Raw genomic sequence first — 27883 nt, forward strand, 5'->3', positions numbered from 1 at the left:
AGTACTCAGAGGGCAGGGAGAGACTGAAGAATGAGGCAGGCCACTCCAGGTTGGCAGGCGGCAGTTTCAATAAGCAAAGGAAACTTACATATGAGGCGTGTCTTGGGCACCAGCAAGGTGAATGAATCCCCATACCTGCTCTCCAAATGTTAAAAGATTATAAAGAGGCCCTAACTGGGCTGTCAAGTATACCGTTCTCAACACCACCTCATTATTTCAGGACTGTGTCCTTGGAGCAGCCTGGGGGAGCAGGAAAGGCAAGCAGAACCCACATTCCCAGGACAGGGAAGGGGTGAGGAGCTTCTGAGTGCCCCTATCCAGCTCGTGGGTCAACTGGAAATCATGTACTTTTGTGTTCCCCAACACTTCAACCCTCATGATCAGCTTAGAATCTCATCTTCCCCCTCTTCCATAATAAGCGCTGAGTGGTCAACAAGGGGTTTCATTAGTGTGGAGGTGGCTCTTTTGGTGGCTATCTGGCCACATTGGAGGAAGATTAAGACTATAATATCCAAAATCAGTGACGTTTCTATCAAGAGCCCCAGGATCCAAACCATTGATTTATTAAATCCCCTAGAATGGGGGTTGTATCACTCAGGGCGATTACTTGTGTCCCTGTGTCATTTGGTAAAGATGATACATTAGCAGACTTATCAGATAGGAACACATGTATTCTGTTTGGATAATGGCACAGGTGTCTCTTTGCAAGGCAGAACTAATGTCCAAAGCCCTCCTATCTGGGATGACAACTTTTCTATTAGAGTCATTCAGTGTTCAGTAATGGTAGGTTTCACTGGCTATCATTCAGGGCTTGCTGAGTGAACTTAGTAAAGGCTTCTGTGTGTGCTATAACATCTTCCAGGCCTATGGAAGGAACAAAGACAAGAGCCAGATGATCCTACCAGTGCAAAATACAAGGTGTCTCCCTGGCCTTAAGGAGATTGGCAGCCATTGTCACCAAAGGGCAGATTTTCCCCTTTGCCTAGGGAAAGCCCAGGCATAACGGCCCAACCATCCAGGTGGAAGCCGTGGCCAAAGGTCTGTGTCATATAACCATTGTGTTTTATTTGGTGCTACCCAACAAATACTGGACATTGCAACCGATCAGTGCCAAACCCATCACTATCCCTTAATATGACAGAATGACTACACAGCTCTCCTGGTATCCATCCAATGTATCTAATATGATTGGGTTGACTTTGTTTAGAGTGATTTTTTTTTTTGCTCCCAACACAGGGGTGCCCAGGTGTTCAAATGCCCATAATCTGGAGTAAAACATACAAATTCATCCCAAATGTGAGCATAACCATCCATTGTTCTGATGGTGGTATTTCCAAGACCTTTTTGGTAAGCAATTTGATGAGCTACTCTTACAGTTTGCTTTCCAGAAGAATACCCACATCCAGGGTCATTAATAGTGTGTGTCATCGCCATGTTTCTGGGTTAGTATTGGTAATACCAGATGGACTAAGAATACTAGCCTTAGATTGTTGTTGGTGTTGTTGTTTTACTGCATTAGGGCTTTCTGATCACATCCCTGAAGGAGTGATATGCATTTTGGCAATTCTGACAAGCTAGAGAAGGGCAACCACCCACATATTCAATAATTGGATTGATTTCTTTGTCAGGCACACAAGTGGGCCCCTAGTAGAAAGGTATTTTTATCAGGTGCCCCTCCTGTGACTAGACGCCACAGGAGCATGTCTAAAGGCCAAAAAGACAGATATTTTGTGAAAAATTGTAGGGCGACGTCTCCCCCTTCACAAGAATTACATCTGTGGCCCAATCCTTAGATGGTCATGCAGACTTACGAATTTGACCTGCTGTGCATACCCAACATGTTGGTCAGGGCAGACAGCATAAGGAGGTGGGGTGGGGCCAGGATATGCCAGACCAGGACCCCCACCTTCTCCTGTTTTCAATACTGTGTGTTCCCTTCCATGTAGATGTGTTCCCACAGGTTCAGCAGCTCATAGCAGGACAATGGGATCCCAGTGGGGACTGAGAAGTTCCCCTTCACCCAAAGGTTCAAAGTAACTCACTCATCCCAGCAGCACATCCCATTGCAAATTTTGGTAAATAATTCCTCTTCCAGATGTGAGGGGGACTGCTGTTCTCAGCAGCAAAGCACGGAGCTGGTCTGCTGTGAGGATGGAAGCAATGGCTGTTTCCTGCCACTTCCGCACCCCTACAATACCGGGTGCCTTGGCAGGGGTCCCCAGTCTGGCATATGGGGCAATAGGTTCTACTGGTTGATCATTCAAAGGTATTAAAGCCTGGGACAATACTTTGGTCCATCCAGCCAAGATGGTTTAACCTATTAACAAGTTAATCTGTCCCTTTAATATTCCATTTTTTTCCTTTCTATTAACCCTGCTACTCATGGGTTATAAGGGAGATGAAGCTTCTTTTTAGTGGCATGTTTTTTGCCCAGTCTGGGATATCATGACTTTTGAAATGGGATGCCCAATTACCATCTATTCAATGAGGGTATCCATATCAAGGAGGATATAAGCAATTTGCCAATCCCTCCTCGCCTGTTGGGAACTCCAGTGAATGGTTCCAGATTCTTTTGGCAGTTGCTTTGGGTGTTGTTTAGAACATACAGGACAGGTTGTTGCTTCATTAACCAAGTCACTGTATTTCAAGGGCAATCCAGCACCCCTGGCAATAGGCCATATCACCCAGGCATTGTGATGGTCACTCTATGCACCAGATCTGCTGTACCTAGTGGAGGGTCAGTAGCTAAAGCTTGTACCTGAGGGGCACCTGGGTGGCTCAGTTGGTTAAGTGTCTGACTTCAGCTCAGGACACGATCTTGTGGTTTGTCAGTTTGAGCCCAGCGTCGGGCTCTGTGCTGACAGCTTGGAGCCTGGAGCCTGCTTTGGATTCTGTGTCTCCCCCTCTCTGCCACCCCCCCCCCATTCACATTCTGTCTTTCTCTCTCTCTCTCTCAAAAATAAACATTAAAAAAAATAAAGCTTGTGCCTGAGCTAGGACATCAGCTTTCTGTTTGCAAGGGGATGTCAGTGCCTTGTGTGACAGGACGTGAAAAACAGTGAGGGCTGCCTTAGGCGCTTGTAGATGGACCCAAATGTCTTTCCATGTATCTTGACCCCACTAGGGCTTATTCATACTCATCCACCCCTCAGCTTCCCATTGTCAGAGCCATAGCGTTTATCCCTTCAGAACAGCCCAGCTGTTAGTGCAGAGGGTTAATGGCCAGGACTCAGGACCATCACCAGCCAGACTACTCTGAGCTCAGCCCACTGGCCACTAAGGTTTGTTTCTGTTTCCATCCAGATGGTGTCCGTGTTGGGCTGAATAGCAACTACAGTCCATGTGGGCGGGGTTCGCCTAGACTAGACCGATCTGTATACGCAGCATCAGCGGGAATCTCCCCTGCCCCCCTCTTTAAAGGGACACCATAGGAATAGGGGTGGGAGCATCTGGAGGATGTATATATACTCCATGGGGCCTAGCAGCCCTAGAGACAGTGAACTTGTGCATAGGGCCTTCCTCTGCTGTAAATAGACCTGCCACTTAGTCAAAATGTGGGTTTGAGTCATAGCAAAGGTGGGTGGACGGAACATATATTTAACTCACCCCTTGACTGGGAAGTTCTCATGACAATGTGTTGTTCCTTAGTGAGAGGCTCCACCTGGAAGAGTACTGTGTGCTCCATGGGGGTGTATCAGCTTTCTGTCTCCTTCATTTAGACCAAAGTCTTGGCGGTATTGTCTCCTTCTCTTGTTTTTGTCGCAGTGCCCAATCGACACCGTCTGGAGTCATGGACACATTTACCTCAAATGAGAGTCCTGCTTGATATATGCCAAGGGCTTTAGTCTGCTTTGTGAGCATTTTTGCCTTCCCAAAGGCAGCCTGCTGCTCTGATCCCCGGTCCCACACCTGCCCTTTCATTATCAGGTAATATAAGGGACAGAGGCACTGTGCCATGTGGGGAATAAAAGTCCTCCGGAGACCTTAACATTCTTACAAAGGCCTGCACCTCTTTCATATTCTTGGGGGTTGGGTAAGCTTGCATCTGTCTTATCAATCACAGCTTCAGGGACAACATGGGTCTTACCCAACAAGACAACTCCCAGAAACTTCACAGCAGTGTCTGGGCCTTGAATTTTCTGTCGGTCCGTTGCCTATCCTCTCCCTCACAGATGCTCCAGCAAAGCCTGCAAGATGTCCTGGCAGGAGAGGCAAATCTTTCTATGTTAATATTACAACATCAATATCATGGGCCCATCTCATTGATGTGGGGAAGGACAACAGGGACAGGTCTCGGGCTACCATCCCATGACACACAGTGGGGCTATGCAGGTAACCTTGGAGGAGCGCTTCGAAGGTCTATTGTTGCCCCTCTTATGTGACGGTAAATTGATCTTGTGACTCAGTGGCCAGGGGTATACTGAAAAAGGTATTTGCTAAGTCTAGCACAGCACGACACCTTCCTAGGACGGTGGCTAAGGTGTTTAAGATGATGGCAATGTTGGGCACTATCTTATTTAGCCTCCAGTCGTCCATCATCATCTGCCATGAGCCATCTGGCTTTTTTTACTGGTCATACAGGGCTGTTGAAACCACTACGGGCAGTAGTGTAGCTCTAGATGGTTTCCCTATAATCCCAGGAAATTTATATTGTTTGACATTTACCATTCTATGTGAGGACAGCAGGCTTACTGGTTCCCAGTTGGTGCTTCTCCTCAGCATGGGTTTGATTCCTCTAACCTGGAGGTATCAGAGGTTTGCAGAGTCTGATCTTGTAGGATAGATATCGATGCCCAATATGTTCTCTGGTATTGGAGAGATAAAAACCCCCATAGTCGCAGGGAGGGCAGAGAAGATGTCCAAGAGGACATAACTGTCTGTCCTCCATGACTATTGATGGCACTGAAAGGGGCAGAAAACCTCTGAGGGTTACCATATATTAGAGTACATTTAGCTTCAGTATCCACCCGTGCTGTCACCTTTTATGGATTTCTAGAAGACCAATGAACATAAGGCCTCTGATCACCTCCAGTGGCCCTCACCTGGAGGCAATCTTGGCCTGCATCTTATACCCAGGGTGAGGGACACACCCATCCCAAACAGGCATGTATCCCTGAGGCCTCTGGTGGAACAGGGGGTACATCAGGGATGACAGGAGTGGATGAGACAGATCTAAACTGTTACTCAGGTTCTAAGGCTTTCCATAGGCCAACCCAGTCTATCTGTTTAGACAGGGTCCCCACAGCAATGAGGTCACACTATATTTGCTTCCAGGTTATTCTGACTGGATCCTTGAGAGCAGGTTGGGATAGCCTTTTAGCTTTCCTGGCTCCCCTCTATCTCTAGCCCATGTCTGTTCCCAGGATCTGTCAGTTTCCTCCAGTTGAGCAATGGATTGCCCAACATGGTAAACATCTTATCTCATACGTGGGCTCAGCATGGATATCAGTGTTGGGGACAGACTAGAGAATCTTGGCTTTGGTCCATGCAGTGAACGTGGTCTGAAAAGGGCCTGAAAAGACATAAGCATTGATCACCTGTCTCATTCCCAGATTCCTGAAAAGTTGCTGTACCTCCTCTATCGATTTCCAGATTCCTACATGCCCAGGGAGATACCCCTCATCGGGCCAAGCCTCCCCTACAGGATAAAATAATCCAATCTATAAGGAAGTGAGTACTTTGCATCTCTTGGGCACCATACAGGTGCTGCCAGAGGGCAAGGTGTGTGGTGATGTTGCTCGTTTTCTCTGCCTCCTGCTGGGTCAGAGAAACACCACCACCCCTGGTATCCTATAGCCCCACTAACCATGCCAGGATATCTTCCCTGGCCTTTTGCTGAAACTGGCATCTATATCAATAAGCACTGTTGGAGTGTATTCTCTCATCATCAGTGTCTCCTGAACTGGGGGCTGTCCCGCTGCTTAGGGTTGCTGTTGCTGTGCTTTTGTTTTCTGTTGTGTTAGGGGTGCAATGGCATGGGGCATTCCATCCACTTCCCTGTCAATCACCACAATCTCTTCCTCCTCGTTCCCATCATTCTCCCAGGGATTGAGTGTCTTAGCTTGCCAATTGGACTTAGTCACAAGCACTGCCTTTGTCTGAAGCTCCTTGCACCCTCCCAGCTTTGCAAAAGGGCATGAGAAGGTCTCCAACGTATTGTCCTTCAACTCCCATCATGTCTGCCAGCCCCAGAGCCATCAGCCTAGTGGACATTCTCATGTCCTTTTCTAATCTTAGCTTGTCTTCTGACTTCCGGACATGAGCCTCAGCCTCCAGTTGGGCATCGATGGCCAGTCGAACTGCCCATTAGTATAGGCCAGCCCACTGCGGCCACCACATGCCTCACTTCCTTGCTGCAGAGCACAATGCACAATTGCTCCAACAAGCACACCAGCTGGCATTTTCAGGGCATCCCTGTACTCAGAGGATGGTCCACAAGTATCTAACATACAGGCCACTCCTCCCCACAAAGAGGTCGATGGCCAACACTGGATTTCCCCCATGGAAGCTTCTTTTCCAAGGCCCATCTCTTCTGTCTTCTGGCTCTCTTGCCAATTGGTTCACAACCCTCCTGGGAGCTTCCCTGGTGTGATCTAAAATCATCTACAGTACTTGGAGGGCAGGGAGAGACCAAAGAAAAAGATAGGCCACTCCTGGTTAGTAGGTGGCAATTTTATGAAGCAAAGGGAACTTACAAATGAGGCTTGTCGTGGGCAACTGAAAGATGAGTGTATCCCCAGACTCACCCTCCAAATCTTCAGTTTATAAAGAGGACTTAACTGTGCTTAGTCACATATACCATGCAGGTGTTTTCAAACACCACATCACCATTTCAAGACTACATCCTTGGAGCAGCCTCTGGGAAGAGGAAAGGCAAGCAGAACCTACATTCCGAGGACAGGGGAGGGGGGTGAGGAGCCTCCAAGTGTCTATGTCCAGGTCGCAGGTCAATCAGCAATCACGTCTTTTTGATGATGTTCCCCAATACCACGTATCTGATAAAAGATTAGTGTACAGAATATGTAAAGAAACTCAATAGTATAAAACTAAACAATATAATAAGTAATTAGAAAAATGGGCAAGAGGGGTGCCTGGGTGGTTCAGTCAGTTGAGCATCCAACTCTTGATTTTGGCTCAAGTCATGATCTCATGGTTCATGGGATCAAGCCCTACATCGGGCTCTGCGCTGACACCACAGAGCCTGATTGGGATTCTCTTTCCCTCTCTCACTGCCCCTCCCTCCCTCAAAATAAGTAAACAAAGATTTTTTTTCAAAAAGAAAATGGGCAAGAGATGAACAGGCATTTCTCCAAAGTATACACAATGGCAAATAAGCACATATAAGCACGTTCAACTTCATTAATCATTAGTGGAATGCAAATTAAAAGCACAATGAGATATCCCTCTGCATCTATCAGAATTGATAAAGTAAAAAAAGTAAAAAATAGTGACTCCACCAAGTGCTGGCAAGGATGGAGAGAAATGGGATCACATCCCTCATGATGCTATGACTACTTGGTACAGTTTGGAAGTTACTCTAAAACTAAGTATGAAACCACCTTACACAACTACACTCTTGGGACTTATCCCCAAACAATGGAAACTTTTGTTCATACAAACACTTGTACACAAGTGTTCATGGTAGCTTTTTTTTATTATTATTTTTATTTGAGAGAGAGAGAGAGAGAGAGAGAGCAAGCAGGGAAGGGAAAGAGAGAGGGGACAGAATCCCAAGCAGGCTCCACACTGTAAGCACAGAGCCCAATGTGGGGCCTGAACCCACAAACCGTGAGATCATGACCTGAGCTGAACTCAAGAGTCAGACGCTCAACTGACTGAGCCACCCAGGCACCCTGTTTTTTTAAAATAGCTAAAAACTAAAAATAACCCAGATGTCCTTCAATGGGTGAAGAGTTAAACAAACTGTGGTATGTCCAAATCATAGGACACCACTTAGCAATAAAAATAAATGATGATACAAGAAACAAGTTGGATGAATCTCCAGAGAATTATTCTGAGAGAAAAGAAGCCAATCCCAAAAGACTACATACCTTTTGTATTCCATTTATAAAAATTCTTGAAATGATAAAATTATAGAAGCGGAGGACAGTTTAGGGGTTGCCAAGGTGCTAACTGGGGGAGAGGGTGTGGCCGTAAAAGGTATTTTGGTGGAGATGGAACTACTCTGTATCTTGAGTGTGGTGATGGTGGACACGTGAGCCTAGAAGGTGATAAAATTGCATAGAACTAAACACACACAGCCAAGCACAAATGATTACAAGTGAAATTGGGGATTCTGCACATGATCACAGGACTCTATCAACGTCTATATACACTGACTGTGATTCTGTATTGTAGTTCTGCAAGATGCTAAGTGAGAAAAACTGGGTAAAGGGTCCAGGAGATGTCTCTATTATTTCTTACAGCTACATGCGAATCTCCAAGTATCTCAAGATAAAGTTTTGTTTGTTTCTTTTTTTAATGTTTATTTATTTTTGAGAGAGAGAGACAGAGTACGAGCAGGGAAGGGGCAGAGAGAGAGGGAGACACAGAATCCAAAGCAGGCTCCAGGCTCTGAGCTGTCAGCACAGAGCCCGATGCAGGGCTTGAACCCACAAAACATGAGATCATGACAGGAACCAAAGTCGGACGCTTAACTGACTGAGCCACCCAGGGGCCCCTGTTTTGTTTCTTAAAAATTCATTAACCAAGGGGTGCCTGGGTGGCTCAGTTGGTTGAGCGTCCGACTTTGGCTCAGGTCATGATCTCGCAGTCCGTGAGTTTGAGCCCTGCGTCCGGCTCTGTGCTGACAGCTCAGGGCCTGGAGCCTGTTTCAGATTCTGTGTCTCCTTCTCTCTCTGACCCTCCCCCACTCATGCTCTCTCTCTCTCAAAAATAAATAAACGTTAAAAAATAAAAAAAAAAAAAAACATTAACCAAGACTTAAAAAGAAATCTTTTGAACCAACTCTTTCCAAACATCAGTTGGACAAAAACTTTATACACTAAGAATAATAACATGGCAGATATACCCTAATTATTCACTAAAACGGTTATGAAAAGCATAGTCTATTTTATTTGACGGATTAAAAAAAGCATAATTGATTTAGGAAACGAAGTTTTTTCAGTCCTTACCTTAGGAAATGCACTATAAAAAATAAGAAATATAAAAAGCTGAAATACAGTGATGGTTGCACAACAGTGTGAATGTACTTAATGCCACGGACGTGCACACTTAAAAAAAATGTTAAGGGGCACCTGGGGGGCTCAGTTGGTTAAGCATCCAACTTCGGCTTAGGGCCCATGGGTTCGAGCCCCACATGAAGCTCCTCTCTGCTCTCAACGCAGAGCTGGCTTCAGATTCTGACACTCTCTCTCTCTCTCTCTCTCTCTCTGCCCCTCCTCAACTAGCTGTCTCTCGCAAAAATAAACATTTGAAAGAAATTGTTAAGATGGTAAATTTTGTATTATGTATATTTTACTACAATGTTTTAAAAATGGAAACATAAAATCCCCTGTAATACCATGATGTAAAGACTACTGGTGGGTACACACACACACACGCACACACAAATATTGTGTGTTCTTCCCAACTTTTCCCCATGTATACAACATATAGATGTGTTCAAAGGAAAAGGTGCGATCATACACTAAATAGTACCTTTAATCTGCTTTACTCCTAACACGGGCCAGCCTCACCCCTGCCCATCAGCAAACCTGCGCTCCCAGAGTCACCATCTCCCTGCATCCCCGCACCTTCCTGCTACAGTCGCGTCTCCCAGGGACTTTTGCAATTATCCGCGTTCATGAGGCCGCGATGGAAACACCTTTCCGCGCTCCTGATTTCATCCCAGTGACCAGACACACGAAGGGCATCGCAGGTGGAATTTCCCCCTAGGAGGACCCGGGCTGGGAAAAGAAACTGGGGACGGCCCTGAAACGTGTCACACGGGGTCACGAGGCCAGCAGCTCAGACGCCCTGGGCTGACAGCGGGGAACCCCCTGCCCTGAAGGATCGGACCAGGGATGCCATTAGGGGAAGTCCCGAGTGATGAAGCTCCAGGTAGGAAGGCCTGTTCACCTGCCCCACTACGGTACACCTGCCCCACTTCCGGTATACCTGCCCAGCTTCCGGTATGTCTAGGTCCGCCGGGAGCCTCCCATCCATTGCCGCGCATGCGCGATGGCAAATCGAGGCCACACCCCCACACCCGGATGGCGCCCTCTTTCCGCTTCCGGGAGAGCCGTGCTACTAGAGATTCCCACCCAGATTCTGCCCAACGCATGCGCATGAGCCCCAACGAGTGGTGCCGCGGCTCTGCGCCTCCCAGGCTCTGATCTGCTGCCTCAGCTGGTTCTTAAGCGGCCTTGGGCCTCAGGACACCTGTCCCTAAGCTCGCCTCCTGCGGAAACATCCAGGCTTGAACTCTGAGCACACTCCCGTCGTAAACCAAAATCTGCAGCAACCAACCGCCACCTCCACCAACCCAGGGTCTTCAGCTCAAGCATGACGCAGCCTCACACTGGATTCAGGGACTCCTGGTCTAAACACTCACGGAGCAGCCCTCCACCCATAACAGGTCCCTGAATCCAGCGAGCCCAAACCACCATGCCTAATAAACACAGAAGTATACTAAGGCAGACTCAGCGGGACACTCTGACTCTATCTTCAAGCTTGTTCTAACCTAGAGCCACACCTCATAGGTCCTACCTGCCTCCCCGACCCCATCTCTTCACCACCAGATTCCACCTACGTACGGGATTCCATCTCAGACATACAAAACCTACACCCAAGAGCTGGGGCCTCCACCAATCTGGGTCTGTAGGCCAGTTACTTAGAAAAAGACATCACAGATGCCTGCCAGGAACATATTTTGTGCCCACAAACTACCACTCCTCCCACCCCCTTACTTCCACCCACCTGAACATCCTGTGGGCTCTCCCACAGCAGAAGGTGCATCTGCACTGAGGTCATTTCCCCTGGACAACCGCAGTCCGCCCCTGGACCCACCCTGCCAAGAATGGTGCCCCCCCATGCCATTCCCTCCCAAATGCATTCACATCTGAGCACACAAACAGCCCCAGCCCGCCAAGGACTTACATCTCTAACCCGGGCTTCCATCAACCCCAGTTTCACATCCTCACCCACCACCATTTGTTCCCATGTCCCAGGTTTGGCCCACAGAGTCTAACAAAACCTCTCTGCCTGCATCTCTGAATGGAAAAGGGGGCCTGTCTAGCTGTTTTTCTCTCTGACCTCAGTCTGCAGTCCTTAATGGATTCTGGACTCTCCATCCCATCCCAGATAGACAACTCGGGGTGGGTTTCCCACCTCCCCATATTGAGGAAAACTGTGTCTTGTCCACATAGCCATCCAGGTCCTAAAGATGTACCTAATGCACGCACCAGGGTCCCAAGTCATTGGGTGGGGAAATCAATTTAGAATCATAGGTTAGGAATAGCGTTTTAAAAACATATTACAGGAGCACCTGGGTGGCTCAGTCGGTTAAGCATCAGACTTCAGCTCAGGTCATGATCTCACAGTCTGTGAGTTAGAGCCCCTGCCTCGGGCTCTGTGCTGACAGCTCAGAGCCTGGAGCCTGCTTCGGATTCTGTGTCTCCCTCTCTCTCTGCCCCTCCTCTGCTCATGCATTGTCTCTCTGTCTCTCTCTCAAAAATAAATAAACATTAAAAAAAACCATATTAGAACACGGTAGGAACAAAGATCAAAGATTATAATCAATGGATCAAGATTAAATCACAAAGAAAATTAGAAAGTATTGGTAATGATGAAAATGAAAGCACAACATTGGATTATTTGTTTTTTGGGTGTTGAGTTTGATAAGTGCTTTATGGATTTTGGATACTAATCCTTAATCAAATACATCATTTGCAAATATCTCCTCCCATTCAGTAAGCTGCCTTTTAGTTTTCTTAACTGTTTCCTTTGCTGTGCAGAAGGTTTTTATCTTGATGAAGTCCAAATAGTTTATTTTTGCTTTTGTTTTATTTTTGACATGTCGAGTAAGAAGCTGCTCTAGTTGAGGTCAAAGAGGTTGCTGCCTGTGTACTCCTCTAGGATCTTGATGTTTTCCTGTCTCACATTTAGGTTTTTCACCCATTTTGAATTTATTTTTGTGTACGGTGTAAGAAAGTGGTCCAGGTTCATGCTTTTGCATGTGGCTGTCCAGTTTTTCCCAACACATTTGTTGAAGAGACTGTCTTTTTTCCAATGGATATTCTTTCCTGCTTTGTCAAAGATTCATTGACCATGCAGTTCTGGGTCCATTTGAGTTTGCTATTCTTTTTTATAAAAAAAAAAAAATTTTTTTTAGAGAGATGGGGGATGGGGCAAAGGGAGAGGGAGAGGGAGAGATAGGATTAAGCAGGCTCCACACCCAATGTGGAGCCCAATGCAGGCCTCGATCTCATAACATGAGATCATGACCTGAGCAGAAATGAAGAGTCAGATGCTTGACTGAACCACCCAGGCCTCTCTCTGGGTTTTCTATTCTGCTTCATTGATCTGTGTGTCGGTTATTGCACCAGTACCATACTGTCTTGGTCACTACAGCTTTGTAATACAACTTGAAGTCCGGAAGTCTGATGCCTCCAGCTCTGCTTTTCTTCTTGAAGATCACTTTGACTATTCGGGGTCTTTTGTGGTTCCATACAAATGTTAGGGTTGTCTGTTCTAGCTCTGTGAAAAATGCTGGCGGTATTTTGATAGGGATTGCATTAAATGTGTAGATTGCTTTGGGTAGTATAGACATGGTAACAATACCTGTTCTTCCAATCATAGTGAAAGTTTGACTTCTTCCCTGCTGATATAGATACCTTTTATTGCTTTTTGTTGTTGGATTACTGAGGACCGGACTTCCAGTACTATATTAAATAACAGTGGTGAGAGTCTTATTCCTGATTGTAGATGAAAAGCTCTCTGTTTTCCTCCATTGAGGATGATGTTAGCTGTGGGTCTTTCATATATGGCCTTTATGATGTTAAAGTATGTCCTCTGCATTCCTACTTTGTTGAGGGTTTTTATAATATAAGAATGGATGCCATACTTTGTCAAATGGTTTTTCTGCATCTTTTGAGAGGATCATATGGCTCCTATCCTCTCTTCTATTAATGTGGTGTAACATGTTGATTGATTTGTGAATGCTTAACCACTCCTGCAGCCCAGGAATAAATCCCATTTGAGCATGGTGAATGATTCGTTTAATGCACTGTTTGATTTGATTTTGTGGAGAATTTTTACCTCCGTGTTCATCATGGATATTGGGCTGTAATTCTTTTTTAGTGGGGTCTTTGTCTGGTTTGGGCATCAAGGTAATGCTGGCCTCGAGGAATGATTTTGGAAGTTTTCCTTCCATTTCTATATTTTAGAAAATATTTGCAAATGACATATATGATAAAGGGTTAGTATCCAAAATTTATAAAGAACTTATCAAACTCAATACCCAAAAAATAAATAATTCAGTTAAAAAATGGGCAGAAGCCATGAATGGACACTTTTCCAAAGAAAATATCCAGGTGGATAACAGACACATGAAAAGATGTTCAACATCACTCATCATCATGGAAAAAGAAATAAAAACTACAATGAGATATCACCTCACACCTGTCAGAATGACTAAAGTTAACAACGTGGGAAACAACAGATGTTGGCAAGGATGTGGAGAAAGGGGAACATTCTTGCATGGTTGGTAGGGATGCAAACTGGTGCAGCCACTATGGAAAACAGTATGTAAGTTCCCCCAAAAAGTTAAAAATAGAACTACCTTATACTACTGGGTATTTATCCAAAGCATACAAAAATTGATTCAAATAGGCACATGCACTCCAATATTTATAACAGCATTAGTAACAATAGCCAAATTATGGAAACAGCCCAAGTGTCTATCAATTGATGGATGGATAAAGATGTAGTGTGTGTGTGTGTGTGTGTGTGTGTGTGTGTGTGTGTGTATATATATATATATATATATATAACGGAATATTACTTAGCCATATAAAAGAATGAAATCTTGCCATTTATAATGATGTTTATGGAGCTAGAGTGTGTTACGATAAGTGAAATAAATCAGTCAGAGAAAGACATACCATACCATATGATTTCACTCATAGGTGGAATTTAAGAAAGTAAACAAATGAACAAGGGGGGAAAAAGAGAGAAGCAAACCAGAAAACAGACTCTTAACTAGAGAGAACACACTGAGGGGTGCTGGAGGGGTGGTGGGTGGGGGGATGCGTTAAATGAGTGATGGGTATTAAGGAGGGCACTTGTTGTGTTGAGCACTGGGTGTTGCATGTAAGTGATGAATCACTAAATTCTACTTCTGAAACTAACATTACACTATATGTTAACTAACTAGAATTTAAATAAAAACTTGAAACAAAAAAAGAAAAGAAAATGAAGACACAACATGCCAAACTTACAGGGTGCAGCTGAAGCGTACTTATAGGGAAATTTATGGTTGCAATGCCTGTATTAAAGCAAAAAAAATCTCAAATTAATAACCTAATCTTTTTCTTAAAGGCACAGAAATAAGAACAAATTAAAGCAATTAGGAGGAAATAAGAGATTAGAGCAAATAGTACTGAACTATAGACTAGAGTAACATCAGAGGAAAATGAATGAAACCAAAAGTAGGTTCTTTGCAAAGATGAGCAAAATGTACAAATCTTTAGCTAGACAAATAAGAAAAAAAAAAAAGACAAGACTTCAATACTAAAGTAGAAAAGAGGGGATATTACTACTGATCTTACTGATACAAAAGGGATATAAGAGAATGCTATGAACAACTGTATGCCAACTAATTATATAAAGGACAAATTCCTAGAGAGACACATATCCTCTTTCATTTCTAAAATTGGGAATTTGCATCTTCTCTCTTTTTATTCTGGCTACAAGCTTATCAATTTTATTGATCTTAAGAACAGAGTTTTTTGTTCCACTGGCTGTCTCTGTTATTTTTGTATTTCACTGATTTCTGCTCATTGGGCATAATTTTTCTAGTTTCTTGCAGGGGAAGTTTTATTTGAGACCTTCTTTCCTATTTTTTTAAGTTTATTTATTTATTTTGAGAGAGAGAAAGAGAGAGGTAGGGGCAGACAAGAAGGAGAGAGAGAATCCTAGCAGCCTCCACACTGTCAGTGCAGAGCCCAGTGCAGGGCTTGAACTCAAGAACTGTGAGATCATGACCTGCGTTGTAACCAACGGAGCTACCCATATGCCCCAAGACCTTTCTTCTTTTCTAATGCCAGAATTTAATGCTATAAACCTTTCTGTAATTACTGCATTAACTACATCCCACAAATATTGGTATGTTGCATTTTCAGTTTTGTTCAGTCTAAAACATTTTCTACTTTTTCTTGTGACTTCTTTGATGCATGGGTTATTTGCAGGCGTGTTATTTGATTCCCAAATATTTGGGTCCGTTCTCAAAAACTCAAAAGACACTTCTGCATATCTCGGAAGGCACAGATCTAGCCTCCTTGGTCTCTCTGCACTTTTTATTGCAACTGAGAGAGACTGTTGGGCTCTCTTGGGGTATGAACTGCCTGCTCTGTGGTCTAGAAACTGCCTCCAGACTGTCAACAAGGGAAATCACAGGGCTTGCCTCACTTATCATTCCTCTTAAGGATCAAAGGCCTGCTCCTCCGTTTATTATCTAATGTCTGAAAATTGTTATTCCCTTTGGTCTGGTTTTATGGTTTTTAAAAGGGTAAATCTAGGCCCTGTTTTTCCACCAGGCACCGATTCTGGAAAGATGGGAATAAAAATTACTACCTGTGTTTTACCACCCCAACCGAGCCTGTTTTAGAATTTGCTCAAATTACAATGCTACCACTTCTCTAGACAGGACTACCCTCCAAAGTGGAAACGCTTGGCTACTAAGGCAGAGCCCTGTTGATGGGCTTTGCCCTCCTCGGCTCTGTCAAGTACAAGGTCCAATGTGTGAATATTACCTGCCCTGCTGAGTCCAGCACTCACTGAAGGCAAATTGTCAATGATCCCGATCACTGTCAACTCTGGAATTGGTATTGCTTGCTCAGTGATGGTGTGCATGTGGGTTTGAAAATGGAAGAGTTTTATACACTCCATGTAAATGGAGGAGTGCGCTAACCACTCCTCTCCTTTTCATGAATTCTTTCAGTAAGAAGAGATCCAGAGCTCATGGAGAAAGTTACTGAAAATCTTTGCCTAGACAGTAATCTCAAAAGACCTTTTCCCATGACAAATCCAATTTCACTTTCTTTTATTTGGGAAACAATAGGGTGTATTTCTCCATGAATATATTAGGAAGAGACACACATAAAAAGAAGCAAATAGGTTAACTCAAATAGAAGAGGCAGGCAGGGGAGGGCACAGGGCCATTTTCTGGTACATTCTGATTAAGAACAATGGCTGTACTTATCAGTGGCTTCTGTTGCTTTGAGAAGTAAGGTGATTAGAGCAGTCGTATTTCTATCTTGTGTTGTCTCAAATCACCTACCTTCCATAATCAGGGCTGAAAATATCAGGTGCTCATTTTCTTCATCCCCTTTGTGGCAAGCGGTGGCTACATTACCTACTTAGGTCAAATGTTCTGGGGTGATCATGGGGAAGAGCTCTCTTCCTGACAAAAACAAAGCCTCTCCCTTCCTTCCTGCTTAGGATGTTCATTGTACGAAGATGTGATGTCGGAGGCAGCAATCTTGTGCCCATGAAGAACAGGTGAGGAGAACAGTAGAAAAGTAAATCTATTTGCTCATTGTCATCCTAAGAATATCCTGGAAACACCTACCTTCACAATACTTGTAAGAAAAACGCCTATAAAATCGAGAAACTCTATTAATGGTAGCTGATTATGTCCCACTTGGTGAACAAGTATCAGATGAGACTTTCCTTGAGGATCCTCCATAGCACCCATTCCTTGAATTTTTCCATAAAATCAAAATAGGATAGTCTTTGAGGCAGAGAACGTATTCGCAGTTGGCCTTTCCTCGAGCTAAAGTTAAGGGGAAGTACGGTCTTCCACCTCCTTTGACAACCTTTTAAGAATCAATTGGTAAGACCCGGTAATTATTATCACATTCGTGTGAAGACCCCCTCTCATAAGTCATCACTAACTTGGGAATGTATTTGTTCTTGGTGATTAATTTCCAATTCCCACAGCTCTCACCATATTCCAGACTTTGATTTAGTTCAGAACAATACGGTTCAACCAGTTTAACACAAATTAACCTAATAATTGATAAATATCTTAGTTTACCCCAGTCCGGTAGGCCTAAAAATAAGTATTTGTGGCTTGAATAAGTCCCAGTCTTAATTCAATATACTTAACTACATCAAGGTCCCTTCATTATTGAATTGCTTTCATTAGTAAGAGATTCAGCGTCATGGTTTTTACAGTGGCTGCTGGAGACATTGCAAATAGCACTATTGATTTACTTAAACACATACAATTCTTTAAACAATGCCCAGTCTTCCCCCCTCTCTGGCAATAACTGGGATCTTTTAGGGTAAATTCAATGTCTTTTTGAATGCTGTGATGACCTGGATTCAAGGGGGGGGGGGGCAAACTTAGCTAGTAAAATTACATCCACTGAGGGCCGGTTGGCTGTACTGGGAAGGGATGCTAACCACATATACTCCAACCCAGGACGGGGTATAGGAAGCCAATTATAGTCTAATTTGTTCCAACTGTGTGGTACATGGGGAACTGTTTTCCACAAGAGGAAGTAAACCCATATTTCAGTCAGGTTCTTGCATATCTGGCTGGGTGATATGAGGTCCTCCAACGCTGAACAATGGCAGCAACTGTTAGAAGCAGGGTGATTAAGGAAACCATTCTGGAAAAAGAAGTACCAACTGGAATCCTATTTAGATATTTGGTTCCTAAGTCCATATGTTTCATGTTGCTTTAGAGTTGACATTTGTATTTCTCCCCTTTATAGCTTGCCTCCAGGATAATTAATCTACACATAGCCTTCCCCACTCCCCATCACCATGTGATGAGATGGGCCATATTAGCAAAAACCTTTTTTCTTGTTTTCTTCCTAAGTTTTAACAAAGAACAAATAAGGGCTCTCACTGAAGGTGAATTGCCAATAATCCCAATCACTTAAAAAAAAATTTTTTTTTTCCCTTCAGGGCGCCTGGGTGGCTCAGTTGGTTAAGCATCTGACTCTTGATTTTGGCTCAGGTCATGATCTCATGGTTGAGATCAAGACCCACATCAGACCCTGGGCTGACAGCGTGGAGCCTGCTTTGGATTCTTTGTCTCCCTCTCCCTCTGCCCCTTCTCCACTTGTGCTCTCTCTCTCTCAAAATAAATAAACAATAAAAAAATTCTTGTCCTGGGGCGCCTAGGTGGCTCAGTCGGTTGAGCGTCCAACTCTTGATTTCAGCTCAGGTCATGATCTCACAGCCTGTGAGTTTGAGGCCCACATCAAGGTCCACACTGACAGTGTGGAGCCTGCTTGGGATTCTCAGTCTCCCTCTCTTTCTGCCCCTCTCCCGTTCATTCTCTATCACTTTCAAAATAAATAAGCATTAAAAAAAAAATCTTGTCCCTTCAGTGATAAGTAAGGCCAAATACACTGAGGTTGAGTCAGTTTATTAATGGTATCTTTCTATAATCTCACACAGTCCTTAGGCTTATCCACCAGAGAGGCAAGTTATAAAAAGGCCAACATCTGAGTATCAGTGATAGGCCTGAGCTGGAATTTTAGATGCCCCTTTCAGTGTGAGATGAAACCGTTTCCAGGTCATCAGTCTAGTGAAGGTTCTGTTTCCTGTATGGACCTACATTAAGCCAATTTTGTCATTTGTCAAAAATTTTGATGCTGAACAACATATGCCTGCAGACAATTTAGACTCTATCAACATAAGGCAGCTTTTGTGAAGACTGTTATAAGTCCTTTGAGCCTGTCATGGACTGAATGCTTATGCCCACCCCCACCCAACCCCCCCCCCCCGACTCAAATTCATGTTGAAATCCTAATCTCCAATGTGATGGTTTTAGGAGATGGGGACCTTTGGGAGGTGATTAGTTCATGAGGGTGAATTCTCCATGACTGGGATTAGTGCCCTTATAAAAGAGACTCGAGAGACATCTTTTGTCCTTCTGCCATGTGAGGACACAGCAAGAAAATGGCCGCCTATGAACCAGGAAGTGAGTCCTCACCAAACACCGAATCTGCTGGTAGGTTACTCTTGCTCATTGTGTAAGCCATCCAATCTGCAGTGTTTTTGTTATAGCAGCCTGAACATACAAAGATGGTGCCTTTCTTAGGCACTTTCGATACTGCATCTCACAATGGATCCAGGGATCCATATAGATCTACCTTGGTCCAGCTCTTTACGACTAATGGTTTCTTAGTGCTCACGATGTTCCTGCCTGGCTGGTAGGAATTCCACTTGGGTTCGCGGCCCCCTATGGGCTCTGTAACACCACCAAAGTGTCTCTGAACGGTTTTTTTTTTTTTAACCTAAATATGCCCAAAAAAATTTAACCAAAATATATTATAAGTTCATTTCTATTTTCCTGCCTCAAGATAAGTTACTCACCTGAGTCCTGGTTCTACATCACTGCTGCATAACTGATGGTTCCCCAGGGTAATGCTGCAACCCAAGAGAACTAATGCTGCTGATTCCAGTTTAACTCGTTTTAACCTAGTCTCCATCACCTAAACATTTTTATTTTAATTTAGCGTCTTCTGACTAATTTGAATGTCTCATAAACACAAGTCCACATTTTTAGTTTCATTTAAAGCCAGAAACTTTAGTTTTCTTTTTATTAAAAAAATACACCTGGAGTCGATCCAGGAAAAACAGAAAACAATATCCCCTAAACAGTAGTCCTCCCAACTTCCCATGTGGACAGAGAAGCCATAACTGGGACACTCATACACAGGTAGAAGCTGCACCAAATGGGGAAGCTGTGGTGACTGGGTGTCCAATTTCTTGGGAACACATCTTAGAATTGGCTGTACTATACACAGGTCTAGATGATACAGGCTATCAGCAACATCTAACATCTATCCACCAGATTATGAAAAGAGATTTCAACTCCTTCTATTGCAGTGCAACATAAATACGAAAGCAGAGTGTGCACCTAGTATTGATGGTGGAATCCCTATGCAATTAGCAGAGAATAGTACTATCAGAGAGTACAGATAAACAGCTTTGGTATTTCATCAGAACTATATCCTTTGGTTTTTCTATAGGTTTCTTTTTTAACCGAATCCTCATCACCAAAATTTCAGCATATTCCACTTATGATCACATTGACATATTATTATTTTACATTGTATGGTGACAGGTGGCGACTATGCTTATACTTATGATGAGTACTGGGTGATGTATATAATTGTCTAATCAGTATGCTGTACACGTGAAATACCATAACACTGTATGTTAATTGCTATACTTCAATTTTAAAAATTATCAATTTACACTACTGGCATGTCCTTAAGGTTTTTAAAAAGTACAGAAAAATCAAGTACTTATACCCATAGAAAGTTCCAGCCTGACACGAAATGTTCCATAGGAATAGTGTGGTCTTTGTTCAGAAAGCAAGTAATGGTGGAAAAAGACAAGAATAAGAGCTTATGGTCAGAAGATTCACCAACCTTGTCCAATCTGCAGCGAACCAAAGGCATAGATATCAACAATCCAGACCTGAGCAAACACTCGTAGAACACCAAGCAAGAAAAAGGAACAACATCCAAGCAAATATCCAAGTTTCAAGAAGCCGACCCAACATCTAAATTCGAGGTATTCTCCCTGAAGAAGAGAGGAAGTGAACATGAAGGCCGTCATGATCTCAGAATGAACACTCAGTAGAAAATAAAAAAGATGTTAGTTAAAGAGACCAGACAGGTGACATTAGTACGGAAAGGTTTATCAATCGCTAACCTATTTCCACGTAAATACCATCCTCAATAGATCACAAATAATTACCACATTGGCCAAAAGACAGAAAATCCAACTTTACTGTTCCAACACGAAGATCCATTTTGGCAAATGCCCAAAGTGATATTTTAAAATGTAACAATACTATTTACTGCAAAGTCTATACAATTCACTGATTCAGTTACACCTCAAAGGATTTAATCCAAAGGATTAAATTATCCTACATAGGAAAAACTGCTTATGACACCAACTCGTTTCTCCTTTCACAAAAACAGTTTTAGAGAGCTTTTGAATATCTACTGGCCGCAACCGAAGTTACTTAATATAAGCTTGGTTTCATAAACTCTCGCCTTTTTTCATGACCAGCATCTGAACCCTCTTTTTTTATGTGACAAAGTTTTCACTGGAAAATGATCATCACCCAGAGATCCCAGACTTGGAATTGGATGCAATGACGTGAAGCTCTAGGTTATCCCTATATGGGGAAGAGAGTGAGCATGTTTTTGATTTTAAGAGAGATAGTTGTATTATGTTACATAAGAGGCTGTATATACATATTTAAGTCAAAGTACAGAAAGTGAAGAAAATGTTGCCTTATGGGCTATGTAGAAGAGAGGTCTATACAGGAAACTTTTCCAGCTGCTGCTTAGCAAATGAATAAAATTCTATGAATGACAAATTGGCTACTTAGTTCTTATAAGCGGAATGTCGAGCCCACCCACCATTACAGACTCTCCAGGAAACACGAGACCTAGTGACCTTGACCTCTCAACCTACCACATAGCTCAGATGCAGGCACAGCTTGGGATCCACCAGACCGAGGCACTTGCCTCAGATATGGAATTAGAACAAATCAATGTAGTTATATTAAGAAAAATTAATATATCTTAAGGAACTTCGGGAACAGCAAGGAAATCTCATAGACCCTACAGCATCATTCTGCCAATCATTTCCATGTATAAAGCCCTGAACGCAATCTTACTGCTTCTTGCCAATTCTTGGACCCACCTAATATCCTTTTCTCAATTAGCTAGAGTTAGCTCATGTGCTTCCCAACTAAGAACCCAGGCTGCTATAATTTGTAAAGAGTAATGCGCTAATTACTGATATGACCCACTGAATCTCCAACAGTGAAACAGTCCATGTGCAACCTCCATCAACAAACTGGAAAAATACTAATTTTTCAAAAGAAAGCTCTGAAGGCATAGGTAAGGTTAACTGGTCAAGTAGGTTAAGTAAGACATACAGAATAGACAATATTGATGGAGTGCAAAATCCAGAAGAAATTTAAAAATACAAAAGCATATCTGAAAACAGTACTTAAAAATCTGGATTTCCCCTCTCCTGGCTGAAATCTCTCAAAAAACCATCAATAAAACACATTTATCTTTTCGAGCCTAGGAGTAAGCTGAAACATCAAACTACAAAATAAGATGGGAAACGTGCAAAAGCAGTAAATACGGAGGAGGAGGAGTGTGGGAGGACACATGATTATAGTTAACACTGCTTTAGGGTATATTTGAAAGTTGTTAGAGAAGTCAATCTTCAGAGTTCTCATCAGCAGGAACAAAACAAAACAAAACATGGTTTTGTATCTATATGAGATGATGAATGTTAACTGTGATAATCATTTCACAATATATGGAAATCAAGTTATGTTGTATCCCTTAAACCTACACAGTGCTATATGTCAATTATATCTCAATAACGCTGGGGAAAAGTGAAAAACTGGTTCTAGGAGAGTATTTCCTAACATCTAGGTAGTTAAAAAAAAATTTTGGTCACTTTTCATTTATTTCTAATTTTACTGGAGTATGGTGAAAGATACTTGGCGTGTAAAGTCTCTATAAATTCTTCTCCGGCAAAGTACAACTTCATCTTTGTGAATTTTCCACAAAACTTTATGCATACATCATTATACATGTGACATATGCATATATATACCACACACATCATTATATATATATAAATGCCACACATGTGCCATTAAAATCAAGCTACTGATTCCCTTTTAACCTGAAATTTTAGGTTCAGAAGTTTAATTACATATTTTTGGCCTGTTGTCACATGCAGTTAACTTATTTTTGGTTGACTACCTTTAAATTAAAAGAATACCTTTCCTACAAAGGAAATTATTGAGTAAATTATATAAATTAATATTTTTATTTATTAGTTGACTATCTTACTTCAGTATACTTGGCAAATGTAAATCACCACCCAGGAACTGATATAACCTTATGACTTGGTGCACAAAGACGACTCACATATTCAAACTGGCCCAAAATACACACACACACACACACACACACACACACACACTCTCTCTCTCTCTCTCTCTCTCCCCAAAATTTTTGCAGTTTTAAAAATTTCACTTTCAATGAAATATTTTCAATGTTTACTGAAGAGATTACTTTCCAGTAAATCACCTTCCAAACTTGAAATATTCAGAGCCCTCATTCTGAGACCCACTGGCTTTACTCATTTGTACAATCATGGCTTCTTGCCTTCAAAGGAAGATTCAACATGCCCAATGAAAACAATCCTTGGGGAGCTTGGCTGGCTCAATCGGTAGAGCATACAACTCTTGATGTCAGGGTCATGAGTTTGAGTCCCACGTTGGGTGTAAAGATTACTTTAAATGTATGTATATTTTTTAAAAAGAAAGAAAATCATCCTAGCACAGGCATTAGTTTCATCTATAGTTTGGGAGGAAGCCTATTCAGGTCCTGTTGCTAAATTAGGGTATTTCACAATTTTATGTTGTCCCCAAAAGGCAATGGGCAGAAAACACCTGCTATTCCTCTGTGCATTCATTGACTGAAGATCTTTCAGGGTGTGCGTGAAGCCAGTTTTCTAGCCATAAACAACCGTTCCCCAGAACTTGCCATTGCTATGTGTGCTGTACTCTGGCTTAATCTTCACAGAGATGGCTCCACTTAGCATCATCGCATGGGGACAGAATTTTATTAAGGGCAACCACTATCAGATGTCACTTATGGTTTCTCCTTTTTTCCTCCAGGGAATTCACATCTATTCTCTGGTCTCCCGTTTCAACTCTCAGCTTCCTTTTTTTTTTTTTTTTTTTTTTTAGTGTTTATTTATTGAGAGAGACAGAACAAGCAGGGGAAGGGCAGAGAGGGAAACAGCATCTCAAGCAGGCACAACGCTCAGCACAGAGCCTGAAGTGGGGCTTGATCTCATAAATAGGAGATCATGGCCCGGCCAAAGTCAAACGATGCTTAACTGAGCACTCAGGTGCCCCTCTCTGCTTTCTTTTTATTAACTCTCTAGGATCAGAGGTGTCAGGTCCATGATAATCCATAGGATTAGAATTCAAGATTTAGGGGCAAAGGCCGGAAAGACATGTGAACCACATCTTACAATCCAACCTACAGCTACAAATCTTGCCTAAAATCACTCTTGCAAACATAATTTAGGTGATGAGCACTTAGCCGTGATAGTGCCCTCCCACTCATAAGATTTTCATATTAGGGAATACATCCCAGAGGAAAGAAGACAAGACTGCATGGCGGGGGGAGAGGGGAGAAGTAGGACCCTTAAAATAGAGCTCCTTTATACTGCTTTGGAAATATTTTTTAAAATGCCCTTTGCACAGCCTGTGTATCCTCCATCCCTCATACAGAACCCCTTCTGGCCTAAATTTCCAGTATCCCATTGCCAGGGAAACATTTAATTTTCAATGAGGAAAATCTCTGGGAATCTAAGTTCTAAGGACTGACCTGCTCAAGCTAATCCAAATGGAAATCTCAGAACCCTGTGGGATCTCTTTTTAGCCACCTAGTCTTTCCTAAATGGTCAAAGATGGAAGTCTTTGGTTTACTTTTTGTTTTTAACTTTTACTCCTCATATTACTTAGTCTAGTAAAATAGCACGCATTCCAAAAAAGAAGAAAACCAGGCATAAACCTAAAAATCAGATACACCCAGAATCCCTTTCAATTCTGATCCATACACAACTATCACAACGGGTTCTAGAAATTAATGTTCGATTCTCTTGGCCTGCATTTTTTTTTCACTTCATATCATAGCCATATCCTGTTTTTGAAGAAATCTTCACATACAATAGAAAGCACTGCATAAAATAGATTACAAAGTAGCTACCGGGGAAATCGTGTCATAAAGTGATACTGAAATATTGTTTTCCAGCCTAGCTTCTAATACTATAGCAGTTTTCCAATCTACTCAACAACAAGCCCACCAGTGTGTGCATGCTCATTTACTCTTTATTGTTAAAGAGCTCTACTTCACTCACAATCACTCCACAGCAAGTGGTAATTTTCTCAGATTCAAGTTGGAGTGCTTTCTGCAAGGAAAAGTGCCAGTATTTGTTACTTATGTGACAATGTGTCATAAATGCCAAGTTTGATTTTTAATATGGAATTGCTAAGTAAAATATATGATTCATTGTTCTTTCTTCTCTAGAATGAATTTCCAGATACACGACAGAAGGCTGACTGCAAGCTAGGAAGGAAGGAAGGAAGGAAGGAAGGAAGGAAGGAAGGAAGGAAGGGAGGGAGGGAGGGAGGAAAGAAGGAAGGAAGGAAAGAAATTGAAGAGAAAGAGGAAAAGAAAGAGAAAGAGAGGAAGAGAAAGAGGGAGGGAGGAAGAAATGCAAGAAAAAGGAAAAGGAAAGGAAAAAGAAATATACTCTGGCTAAAAGATTTCCAAACTCGTTACATTCGTTCATAGGGTTTCTCCTCAGTATGAGTTGCCTGATGCCTAATAAGTTTAGAACTATTAATGAAAGCTTTCCCACACTGATTACACGTAAAGGGCTTTTCTCCAGTATGAGTTCTTTGATGTACAATGAGTCGAGCACTCAAGCTGAATGTTTTTCCACACTGATTACATTCATAGGGTTTCTCCCCAGTATGAGTTCTTTGATGTTGAGTAAGGCATGAACTCTGCCTGAAGGACTTCCCACACTGATTGCATTCATAGGGCTTTTCTCCAGTATGAGTTCTCTGATGTACAACAAGAACGTAACTCTGACTAAAAGACTTCCCACACTGATTACATTCGTAGGGTTTTTCTCCAGTATGAGTTCTCTGATGCATGACAAGGTGAGAGCTGCGGTTGAAAGATTTTCCACACTCATTACATTCATAGGGTTTCTCCCCAGTGTGAGTTCTTTGATGTGCAACAAGCTGAGAGCTCCAGCTGAAGGATTTCCCACACTGATTACATTCAAAGGGTTTTTCTCCTGTGTGAGTTCTCTGATGGGCAACAAGTTTGTAACTCTGACTAAAGGACTTTCCACATTGATTGCATTCATAGGGTTTCTCACCAGTATGAATTCTTTGATGTGCAATAAGTTTATAGCTCTGGATGAACGACTTCCCACACTGACTGCATTCATAGGGCTTCTCTCCAGTGTGAGTTCTTTGATGTGCAATAAGTTTGTAGCTCTGCCTGAAGGACTTTCCACATTGATTGCATTCATAAGGCTTCTCTCCAGTATGAGTTCTCTGATGCACAACAAGAACATAGCTCTGGCTAAAAGACTTCCCACACTGATTACATCTGTAAGGTTTCTCTCCAGTATGAGTTCTCTGGTGAGAAACAAGGTGAGAGCTCCGGCTAAAGGATTTCCCACACTCGTTACATTCATAAGGTTTCTCCCCTGTGTGAGTTCTCTGATGTGCAACAAGATGAGAGCTCCAGCTGAAGGATTTCCCACACTGATTACATTCAAAGGGTTTCTCTTCAGAATTTCTCATGTTTTGAGCAATGGATGAACTCTGGGAGGTTTTACTACAGTTATATTGACTCTCTTCAACAGGGATTCTCTGTTGTTCATTATGGGATATACTGTGGTTCAAAACTTGCCCACATTCCTCAAAGTCAAAGGATCTTCCTCTGGCATGTATTTTCTCATGTATATTTAAGGGTACATCATTGCTAAAAGATTGAATACTGTCACTAAATCCACAGGATTTAGCCTCTGTTTGAGTTCTTGTAAACTGAATAAGGTGAATGTTCTGGTGGGGGTTTCCACATTCATTACTGTCACAGAGTTTCTCACTGTCATGAATCATCTGATGACTGTTAACAATAGGATTATAATGCAATTTTTTTACATGTGAGGCATGTTTATGAAAATGGTTTCTTATGGATATCATCTGGGGTGAAAGAAGACTGGGATTCAGACCACTCTTCTCCTCAAGTTCATCATTTTTACAGACTCTCTCATAAGTAATAGCTTTCCTGTGAGTAAAGGCCATTTCTTTCAAAAGTCTCTCTTGTTTTTCCTGTTGCTTCTCCAACTGGTCCTTACAATCCTGAACTTCTTCACATGAAGCTAACCAAGGATCATCTCTTGTCAACCTTTCTAACTTCACTCCGTGGAACGGTTCGTCATCAAAAATGTTCTGCTTTGATATTGATTCTCTTCTTCCAAGTGCAGTTGCCAAGTCTAGAAGAGAGCAAAATAAACATCCTAGCCAAAAAATGTTAGAGTTGGAATATTGGGAAAAAGCTGACAAGAAAGTATGCAAAATATAGGTGGATTTGTTTTCAGCTATGGACCTATAACCTGGATTAAGAAAAGAGAAGGGTGGGAAGAAGCAGCAAGCAAAGAACTACCACAGCCCGTTGAGAACTACCAGTAGCCCAATAAAACCACTGGGGCGCCTGGGTGGCCCAGTTGGTTAAGCGTCTGACTTTGGCTCAGGTCATGATCACACAGTTCAAGAGTTTGAGCCCTGCATCGGGTTCTGTGCAGACAGTTTGGAGTCTGGAGCCTGCTTCAGATTCTATGCCTCTTCTCTCCACTCTTCTGCCTGTGCTATGTGTCAAACATAAATAAACATTAAAAAAAAACCCAAAAAACTACTTAATCCCAGTGTTGCTGAATAAAAAATATTTTAAATGCCAAATATCTCCATATTCCAAAGTAAGATCACCCATATAGAACCTACAAAATAACAAACAATTGTGCAAACCTTAGCAAAAAA

At 42.5% G+C, this 27883-nt stretch overlaps 1 protein-coding gene across 10 annotated transcripts in view; it reads right to left on the bottom strand.

Annotated features, from left to right (window-relative positions):
• Nucleotides 1-6651: 6651 nt before the first annotated feature.
• Nucleotides 6652-27883, bottom strand: part of ZNF180 (zinc finger protein 180) — a 38532-nt gene continuing 17300 nt past the window's right edge. For 6 of the 10 annotated variants that reach the window (XM_053210002.1, XM_053209999.1, XM_053210003.1 and 3 more), the window contains one exon: nt 24902-27342. In XM_053210002.1, the coding sequence (XP_053065977.1) occupies nt 25601-27342 (1742 nt within the window). In that variant the 3' untranslated portion in view covers nt 24902-25600. Of the gene's footprint in view, nt 6996-14441; nt 14489-24901; nt 27343-27883 lie in introns of those variants that run through there. The other 4 variants (XM_053210008.1, XM_053210006.1, XM_053210005.1 and 1 more) reach the window with 3 other exon arrangements.

This window comes from Acinonyx jubatus, chromosome E2, assembly GCF_027475565.1.
Source record: "Acinonyx jubatus isolate Ajub_Pintada_27869175 chromosome E2, VMU_Ajub_asm_v1.0, whole genome shotgun sequence".
In the NCBI taxonomy this organism is placed as follows: domain Eukaryota; kingdom Metazoa; phylum Chordata; class Mammalia; order Carnivora; family Felidae; genus Acinonyx; species Acinonyx jubatus.